At 35.2% G+C, this 10,612-nt stretch overlaps 1 protein-coding gene across 18 annotated transcripts in view; it reads right to left on the bottom strand.

Moving 5' to 3' along the window:
- Positions 1 to 1,708: 1,708 nt before the first annotated feature.
- Positions 1,709 to 10,612, bottom strand: part of LOC129568679 (trafficking kinesin-binding protein milt) — a 32,812-nt gene continuing 23,908 nt past the window's right edge. For 17 of the 18 annotated variants that reach the window (XM_055446885.1, XM_055446874.1, XM_055446868.1 and 14 more), the window contains 4 exons: positions 6,653 to 6,937; positions 3,492 to 4,962; positions 3,220 to 3,398; positions 1,709 to 3,086 (listed from right to left, as the gene is read on the bottom strand). In XM_055446885.1, coding sequence (XP_055302860.1) covers positions 2,221 to 3,086; positions 3,220 to 3,398; positions 3,492 to 4,962; positions 6,653 to 6,937 — 2,801 coding nt within the window. In that variant the 3' untranslated portion in view covers positions 1,709 to 2,220. Of the gene's footprint in view, positions 3,087 to 3,219; positions 3,399 to 3,491; positions 4,963 to 6,652; positions 6,938 to 7,270; positions 9,596 to 10,612 lie in introns of those variants that run through there. The other variant, XM_055446886.1, reaches the window with a different exon arrangement.

Genomic DNA, 10,612 nt, shown 5'->3' with positions numbered 1-10,612 from the left:
TGTTATGTTCTGTAGTCAAGCGCCTTAATTGTGAGTCATTTGATACTTTAAATGAATGAAAACCTATTTAAATGCAATGGAAAATTTGCTAAAAGAAACTAAAACATAATAACGTTTTAATTATCATCACATTTCAAGCGACTTGAGTCTAATTTTGAATACCGTTGAAACACTTTCGCAATTACGTATTATATTCATTCAGCAAAGAGACATTTCATGAATGTTCAAAGTTCTTTTCAAATTAATTTTACACCTGTTGATGCATCAACACAGGGATGTTTTTATAATTTTATAAGTGTTCAAAATTAACTTGTAAACTCAAACATACACTGTATAAAATTCACTGGTAAAATTATTCCTCCATCATAAAAAATAGCCTTGTGTCGCAAGTGAGAAAATGGATATGGAGCTTTCAAAACCAATTTTCCGATGGTTGTATGTGATGAGTTGTAATTGTTGGTAATGGCTATTATGCGATGCTTGAACTTGATTCTTATCCGCCTAATGAATCATTTTATTCATGGATGCTTGTACATAGGTATGATTGGTGACACATACCCATTTGGTAAGCGCGTCAATAAAGGAAATGTATTTGAGCGCGCATCGTTGAGCACATCTTCCGTAACATATTACATGCTACACTTCCAAACAAAAATGTCACAATGAATTACGCTCACAAAAGCCTATACGTGAGCATTGTAACTGATGAAAAAGGTAAAAAAATAGTACGTACAATATTCTTTTGTATTATTATTAGTACGTACAAAATTTTTTTCATTTGAAAATTTAACAATGTATATTTTTTTTTACAATAATAAAATGGTTTGATTACGGCCATTTATTGGTCAAATCCGAATAATCCAATCGGATTATAGTGAATACACCATTGTTGAGAATCCTAACCAGAATTGCTATTCAATCGAACAATCCAATCAAGAACTTAAACTTGTGACTTTGTTCTATTTCAGTGTTAATCCAGATGAATGAACTCGCAGTAGTACTTACCCTATTATCCACGTCGCAAACCATTCACAGCACGTTCGTCAACCTTCACAGTACACGTCTGTTGCAGTGTTTGAAGGGGAAGAAAGCTTGAATGCTAGGCTAGAACAATGTATGGCATAGTTCAAACAATAATCACGTTTTTTGATTTTTCAAAAAATATATTTGCCTAGAATCAATACATATAATAATTTAACAATATTCGTACTGTTACTCTAAAATGTGATTGGAAACAAAAATTTTAAGTGAAGTATTTGCGAAACAAAGTTTATATCGCGCAGTCAAAGCTGTCACAGTAAGCAACGTAATTTGATATATGAAATGAAACATCTTTAATATAGTGTTCACATGTTTACGAATGAATTCTTGGAACAGATCTTCTGTGTTAAAGATCAGTTGAAAGAAATGTCTGTTGTTGGAATGTGAACGTTTTCTTTTATCAAATCCATGGGCATTTTTCTCGTCAAATTTGATTTTTTTCTATTGGAAATAGATCATAATAAGATGGTTGACTTATCAGGGGTCTATTTGTATTCCATTAAAAACATCAATCCCATGGATAATTTTTTTTGGTCACCAAAAATGATAATTCTGAACATTTTAAATGAAAAAAAAAAAACAAATGCGTAGTTAAAAACATTTATAATTAAATGTTCTGCTGTGTTGTTAGACGATTTCTCTAATATTGAAGGATGGAAAAACATGATTAACTTTTGAATTGTGTTTTATTCCCATTTTTTCAACAATAGCAAAGTAACATGGAAAAAATGGTTCTTTTGGCATCAAAATCAAATAAAACATACATCCAGAAATTTGAAAAAAAACGCGTTACTGTCCAAATTGAAATTGGCCGATAACTATGAAATGTGTGTTATCATGTATATGTTCAAATTTTCTTGGGTACATTTAATAAATACTTCAAGTTCTTAGCTTAAAATCCTATCAAACACATTTCGAGTTTGTAGGTTTTGTTGAAATAAATTCCATATCTCAATGGAAAAACCGTCAATTCTCTATTTCTCTTCGCCTTTATATGTGCATCAAATTCATTCCGATTCAAAGGAAAAAACACTTTTGCGATATAACATTTTGATTCGTTTCCACCATTTCTCGGCAATTTCACTACCATTTTGATATTAAGACTAAATATACAATGTTTTTTGTCCTGTTACTATTCTTTGATCTTAACTCATTCAGAAAGTCACAAATTTTATTCTTTTACAAAAGGCCACCCTTTCTACCAAAAAAGAGAGAACTAATGCTGCCTACAAAGCTCTGTGTGTAGGATTGCTGTGGTGCCACTGATGCAATACTAGACCGATCATCATCGTCTGAATCCAATTCTTGTATCAGCTTTGTGCTGTGAGTTGACTTACTATGACTATTATTACTATTTTTTTTCGTAGTCCCCGGCCCAACAGTGCCGAGGTCAGGTCTTTGGCCACCACCTCCATTCATTAGACTTCTCCGACTCTTTTGTCGCTGCATTTGTTTTACTTTCTGCGGTGTTTTCTCGTTGCGATTTGTTGTTCCAATGCTTATTTGCGAGGACGCTTCAAATGGTGGTTTCTGGTTATTCAGCGTCGAGTCAGAATCATCCAGACGTGTTATTGAGCTGGTGGTTGAACCATCGGTTGTAATATCACTCAGAAGACTTTCATGTGAAAGGCCTTTGTTCAAAACTGCTTTTATTGTCTCCTTGTCTACAGCATATGGGTCATCACTTCGCCGGTGCTGTTGTGAAATATTCTTCAAACTAGTCAATTGTGTCATTGGACTTGCCGTTCGCGTCCGTACAGAGCCTACAGCTAGTGGACTTATACCGACTGGGTGGTAATTTGAAGATGCGTGCATTATATTTTCCAATCCGATGCTTTCGACTTTTTCCATTAATCGCAGTGATCGCAGAGCACGTTTCTCTTGTCGAGAAAGAAGAATCTTATTTCGAGCTGGTATGCGGGATGATCTGTCTGGACTTTCACTATTGTTTCCAACTAATTTTCGTCGAATCATATCAGCACCCGAGTATAGCAATCCTGTTAACAACGGTGGTTCGGGTGAACGATCTCGTGTCGGTGATCCTTCTAAAAATGTTGATTGAGTGGAGTTAACAAATTTATTAAATATTTATATTTTACAGATTACAATTTTAATATATCTCACGTATAAATTGGCATACTAACTAAAATTAAACATAGCTAATTAATTTTATTCTACCTGGGCTATTGCATGGTGTGACTGTTGGAGAGTGATTTTGACCTGCTGGTGTGTTTAGTGCGCTTGGTGTAACTGCTTTAATACCTCGTTCGTTAAGCATAGAAGCAAGACCCGCACTCACAGAGAATGTTGAGCAGGAATTTCGTCGAGATAGACCTGTATGTGGTGTTGCTGGTGCGCTAAATGCATAATATTAAAATATTTATTACATTTTGATTGAGCCGAAAATTTTGTTGGGGTTACAAAACAACAAATAATAATGATTTAAGTACCTTGGCTGGCGTGAACTGCTTATTGAATTTATTTTTGATGACATTTGCGATTGAGGTAAACTGGATGTCAATGACATTCCGTCATCCGGATGCATCACTGTGCTGTTCGTGTACGTATAAATGCTGCCTAATGTTTCGTATTGCTTGCCTGGATGATCTGCTTCATCCTCTTCAACATCTGATAGTGAGTACAAATGTAAGCCAAGTTCATCCAAGCCACGGCCCCCACGAATTGTAACACCAGGACGCTCATCTAGAAGACCGCTTAGCGTTGGTGTGGCTAAGCGATTCCAATGATGTAGAGTTTGTGAACCTTCCATAGGCATTACCAATTCAAGTTTTTTTCGCCATGGGTGGTTGGAAGAATAGCATAAACTGCCGCCTGATGAACCTGTCGACATTATGCTATCAGGTGTACGGAAACCAGTTCTACCATCGATTCCTTCTTCGTATGAGTATGTACCGGGTGGTGCATTCGAAAGCATTGTACGACGAACTAAAACTTCAGCTGGTGTAAGTCTTTTCAGCGCTGCTTCTAATTCTTTCGATCCTGGCGCACCAGGTACTCCAATGGGTTTAGATGGATAACTTTCTTCCGAATCTGATGTTAGGCTATCGTGCGAATAAGTCTTTGAGCCCATTGAAGCTGGATAAGATGAATTTCCATAAATCGATGGACTTTTTGTCGTATCCACTCCACTGGCGAATGGAAATGAAGACATACGCGGTTGTGTTGCGCTATTGCTCATTGACATTGAACCAAGCTGTATAGGTTGGTTATCTGCAGCCTTCCCTACACAGCGAACCATATCAAATGCTTTTTTATACGCTTGATTTTGATTGTATGATGTTCCCATCATTCCACAACCACGATCTGAAGCAATGCCTGAGTCCAAACTGTGATCTGAGAAAAGTGAAGACTCCATTAGCTCTGATTGCAATGATTCCCCTGGTGGGTAGGCCAATGATGCAATTCCAGGGATTAATGAACTTCGTACGGTAGGCTGTTGACGTTTACGTTGATTTCGGAGTTCTTTTTGTGTTTCCTCCAATAACGATAGAACTTCTTGGTAGCGTGCTTTTGACTCAGCCAATTCCATGGCAAGGGCATTTTGATTTTCGGTAGTAATCCGAAGTCGTGTCGTTTGTTCGTCATATTCGGCTGTCAATTCTTTTATTTGCAAATTGGCTTTGGCCAAGTTACCCGTCAGTTTTTCAATCGATTCACTTTGCGTTTTATTTTCCTCCTTAAGTCGATCCAATTCATAAATTAGATGGTCATACTGGTCCTTTGTACTACTCAATTCATCTCGTATATTGTCCATTAATCGGCGTTCGATCTCCTCAACCTCATCAGTTTCTTTAGATAGTTGTGTCGCTTCATTTCTCAGTGCTTTATTTTCATTCTCTAATATTGACACTTTTTTCTGCAGCAGGTCTAGATTAACAGATGTGAGTGACATTGGAGTATCTAAAATGGAAATAAATGAAAAAAGAACGCGTGAACATATTATATAATTTTAATTGCTTCTTTGCGTTTGATTGAAAAAATACATTTTGCTAGAGTTCTTCGCGCAAATAATATGTTTTTTTCTGTAGTAGCGGCTACAAAAGCCACGAGTGTTTGCTCACAACTAAAAAGTTCATATTAAAAATGATACAATCCACTCAACTCAACTAATTTCATTTCATCTGTACTTGCGTGTTAATATCAGGTTATTATAACAATGCAGCGATAAGATTTTTTATTTCAGCGTTAAGTATGCTAAACGAAGAGTTGACTTTTTGAACAGATCAACAAAAAAACGTTGATAATGTGTGAATTAAACATGCGGTTATCTTCAAATTGACGTCTTATAACCAGGGCCGTAACCAGGATTTTTCCCAGGAAAGGGTGGTTCCACTTTACCAAGTGATAACTTGCCCCAAAAAAACAACTATTTCGAAAAAAAATCTGGGAGTGCTCTTGGAAGTTTACGGAGGGGGCAAAAAGGCCAAAAATCACGAAAAATCAAAGTGATCCGATTTCGATGAAAATTTGTACACGGGATAAGTGAGAAAATATAAGAACTTTGGCACTAAAACTGGTCCAAAAAACTGGTCCAAAATGTCAAAATAAATTTTTGGGGCAAGTTATCACTTCGTGTAGTGGAACCACCCTTTCCTGGGAAAAATCCTGGTTACGGCCCTGTATAACGGCCACATTTTTTTACTTTTCCGTACACTTAGTGTAAAGAAGAGCGTGTTTTGAGCTGACGTTAGCAGCACTAACTAACGTCAGCTGCTGATATTAGCTGCTGACGAGTATGCGTTGCGTTGTTCTAGCGCATTTGCAGTATAAAACCGAAGAGGCAAGCAAAAATATCATTGGAATGTTTGGAGAATATCTCGTTTTTATACTGCTGCTAACGTCAGCTCAAAACACGCTCTGGTAAAGTATAGGAATTGATTCCGAAAACTTGTTTTTCGCAAAATTAGTTTGGATCATCATAAAAACTTATGAAGCGGTCAAGAAATAGAGTCTACAAGAAAGTTTCCGACTATTTTCTTGTAACTTTGTGGTCTTACCCCGGTAAAAATGCCCAAAATTGACGTTTTCCAACATTTTTGTTTAGAAATTTCATTTTAAATGTATTTTTAATTATTTAGTATTTTCTGAACATTTATTCTGCTGAGGCTAATTATAAGGAGAACTAATCTATGAAAATCTCAAGTCAATTCGTGGAACTAAAATTCAATTGAAAAAATAAATTACTTCTTGGAGGAAATGATAGAAAATAAACATTTTAATATTATTTTTTAGCGGAATCAATACACTGTACAAAATTGCGGTGAAATGTGGGCTCCAATACTTTCATAAGATAATGAGAGTGTTCAAAACTGAAGGTTTTTGTTTTCGCTGAATGCAAGTGATGCACATTACAAATACTTGAAGAAAATAATGCTGCGATTTATATTGCCTTTATTTATAGCAAATCGTCAAAAATAAACCAATTGTATGGACAATAGTACGAAAAAGTTCGGGATTACGAATGTATTTCTTCTTATACTATGATTAAATTTTGCGACACTTGGTCGATTGCATAGAAGTTTTTTTTGGAAAACAATGTAAAACACTAGGAATTTGGCACATATCACATAATTTTGATTATTAAACTTACATTCTTCTTCGTTTACAATAGCATCATCGTCATTCGTTAAGGCCGCCAACAAATTACATTTTGTGGTTAACTCGTATTTCAGTTGGATACAATTTTCGTTGGCTACTTTCACATCGTTTTCCAGTTCTTCGACTTGTTTCTTGAGGCGAGTATTTTCGGCTAGTAAATCTTTGCCAATGTGCGCCGTCAACTCCAAATCTTTTTCTTTCTCCTCTAGTAGTCTAGTAACCGCTTCAATGTCATCGTAGACGCGTGTCATCTGGCTCAGGCGATTGGAGCAGAGGACTGAAAAGGAAACAAAATTATTTATTCAAGTATGTTTCTAACAGACATATGACTACTAAACTAATTTAATTTATAATAAGTTTCTACACATTGGTTGCACAATGCAACTTTGTTGTAAAAAGAAAACAATCGATACTACAACGAGTATGAGTCTTAAACTTGTTATGTCATAGATTTTTTCATGATAATTTTTCAAAGAATATTTCAGCATTAATCATATTGAATAAGAAAAATTCAACACTTGTTCTATAGTTATATTTAACCAGCGGTTCAAATATTTTTATTCTTCATCAATTTCCATTTGGGTTCTGTAATTTTTCTTTTGAAAATCACCTTCGCGATTTGCACTCTTTGAGCGACGTTGTTCCCTTAACACCGATAAACGTGCCGACGGAGTTGAAGTCAGTGAGCATCGCCGTTGCTTTTCTGATGCACATGATGCAATCGATAAAGATGGTGTTGATATAATGGATTCATTACATGTATCAAAATCTTCATCCTTATCTGAATTTGAGATTGTATTAGATGACTTGGATTTTATAACTGTTTTACGGAAAGCTGTTACAGCACGACCAAACATTTCACAAATTGATAACACAAAATATCACAACTAAAGTATATTTTTGGAATGACTCGTTCAATGTGTATTTTTCAAACACACGAGAACAAAGAAATCTGTGTTTTAGCAAAGTCGATGCTACCAGCTTGTGTCTACGAAGAACAAAAACTTATGTCACTTTTTCCTAATCTTGCATTTTATGCAGCACTTTAACACGTAATTGTTCGGAAGGAATTTTCTTTCAAGTTACACTTTTCATATTGAACAATAATCGTCGAGGACAAATTAATATTTTCAGTTTCAATTCCAATTTGTTTTTGCTTCACAAGTGCAGGGAATGTCGACCATTTTTGTTTGTCCTTTTTTTGTTCCTGATTTTTTAAAACGCAATGAACTGTCTGAAATCGGAGGATGCGCACTGTATTTCGCAAAAATTCCTCAGCGGCAAGTGACACATGGGATAGAATTTGACAAATGAACAAAAAGGGGGGAGGGCGATTGAATTATTTTAGCATTAGAATTTTTTCAAAATCAATTTTTAGGTTTGCCAAAAACACTAAGTTATTCGTTTTATCATTATCGTTCGACTTCGAGTGTACATGTATTTCGTTCGAACGATTGAAATGAACTAGATAAACTAAAAAAATTGCACTCCATGACGGCACTAAGTACATTCAACGGAACCCATAGAAGAATGTTTGTGAGAGACGGAAAGAAGAAATGTGCAACCAAATGTATCATCTATGTTGCTTTTGTAACTACAAACAGAGTGAAAAAAAAACAATAGTTTCTCAAACAAGCAAGCATACAAAAATATTGAAATTTGTTGAGAAACAAAAGTGTTCCCATGCGCTCTTTTCAGTCTTTCTATGTATAAAATAGTTTCTATCCTCGTTTGGCTGGTACCAAGAGATTATAAGCGCATGGAATAAGTATTTTAATGAGATGCAATGCTCAAGACGTTGATTTTTGCTCTTCTACAGAGTGTTTGAATTCAGCAATAAATGAATACATTGATACTTTGTACTCATTTTATCATTCTTTCGTCTCCTTCATTATCTTCATGTCGTTACCTGAATGTCAGTCCATTGATCTTGCTTTTTTGACTGCTCGTATTTTCCCATTTAAATTGCAAAACAAAACAACAAACCAGAAAGTAAAATCGATCGAACAATAAGTGTGAAAAGAATAATTCTAAATATACATGTAGAAAAGATGTTGCTGCATGTTCATGTATAGATTTTTCATTTTCCCCAATTCTTTGAATGTCATAAATTGCTTCCGCTGAACAATGAATTGGCCAAGAAGTATAGTATTTGCATACATACATATATGCACTCGGAGTGTAGCAAATGTTTGTTTGGCATTTACTGCAGACTGTTTTTTATGTGATTTTCAACATAACATTTTGATTCGAAGACACTAGACATGGTTTTATTCCCGATATATATTTTTGTGCTATTTGTATTAGTAACGCAAATCAAACAATAGATTACATATAAACCTTTCGAACACTTCATTTCATTAATGATGAAGAATTTAAGTAGAAAATGAATTTCTTAATTCAACAATTTTTCGCACACAAAGTGAAATGATCCGTTCATCGATGAACTGTCGCATTCGAGTGGGCAGGTATTAAATAAATCAATATGTTAGCTCTACTTCACTACACTAATAGCAACAATTAACTGATGAGTGAAATGAAATGACTGAATGGATCGAGTCTTTCTTCTTAACATTTTAATTCATCGTTTATTCGATTGTTCATAACGTGAACTTTCGTTTGCCATACATACTCAAGCAAATTGGGCTTTCATTTTCATTTGCTCAGCTATTATTATTTTCACAATAAACTACAAAACTCTCATACCATTTCACAATTGCCACTCATTATATGAAAATATTATTGAGATTTGTCCTAATGATTATACAAAATGTAAGAAAAATATATTAGCGGATTTGTTTTAAATATCTGTGTACTTTTTACTAAATATTTTGCATAGTTTATAATCTGAAAATGTCTCAAAATGAAACCTTTTGATGGTCAACACAGGTCCTAATGTTGCTCAACACAGTTTTCTTCAGTTGAAGGTTAAACTCGTTTGACGGATAGAAACGGATGGAGCCGTTCAACCAATGAACGGTTTTCTTTGTATTTGTGGTAAAAATGAAACGCAACCATATGACGTTCCAATAGAACATTGACTTTTGAAATGACACATGCGCTATAGCCATATTGCGTCGTCTTTCTGTCATGATATACAATTTTGATTCCCCTTTTCCTCCACATTTCAGAAAATCCTATGCATATTGCATGACTGTGACGAAAAAACAACACCTCTATAACTGAAATACACAGTTATGTATAACACAATATACCAATATTGGTTGCATTGTGACATTACATCAATTGCGGTGTCTTTATAATTCGGGACTTGTCTACGATTCATCAATAAATGGAAAATGGTTAACACAATGAAACGTAGAAAAAGCTTTGAATTACATTCAAAAACATGGCACATCTAGAGGTGTCAACGGACACGGACAAAAATTCGGACAATAGTGTCCGTCCGTCCGAAAACCAAAAAAAAAATTCGGACGTCCGGTCCGAATGTCCGAATTTTTTTCGGACGGACGGACGGACAAGGGGTTTTGTCCGAACTTTTCAAATTTTTTCGGACGTCCGAAGTTTTTTCGGATGTCCGTAGAATTTCCGGACGTCCGAAAAAAATTCAAAGCCAAAAAAAATTCAAAAGAAGATATGAATGCGTTAGAATAAAAAGGGCGTATGATACACTTTCGTACCAAAGCGCAACTCAAATCATTCGCAGAACAAAGTGAAACAAAATCATGTTGTTATTTGATTACGGAACACTAGAATATTGTGTGCAAACTATTTGTGTTTCGTTTTGTTCTGATAACATGTGCGGTGTGTCGTTTTGTTTTACTAACCAAATTGTATTTCGCTTCGAAATGCGACGCATTTTTTTTCGATTTACGGCTGTATTGCGACCGTCTACATGGGAAGTTTGTATGAAAACCTCGGAGCGCCGCTGATATTGCATTGGCTTCTATGGCCAAATGTACACATGGAAATATCTCGAAAACGGCTGGGT

This window comes from Sitodiplosis mosellana, unplaced genomic scaffold (assembly GCF_009176505.1).
Source record: "Sitodiplosis mosellana isolate CC-2019 unplaced genomic scaffold, AAFC_SMos_1.0 Smas_scaffold_21, whole genome shotgun sequence".
Classification (NCBI taxonomy): Eukaryota; Metazoa; Arthropoda; class Insecta; order Diptera; family Cecidomyiidae; genus Sitodiplosis; species Sitodiplosis mosellana.
Note: the sequence above shows the minus strand (reverse complement) of the source record. Positions and strands in the feature narration are given on the sequence as shown.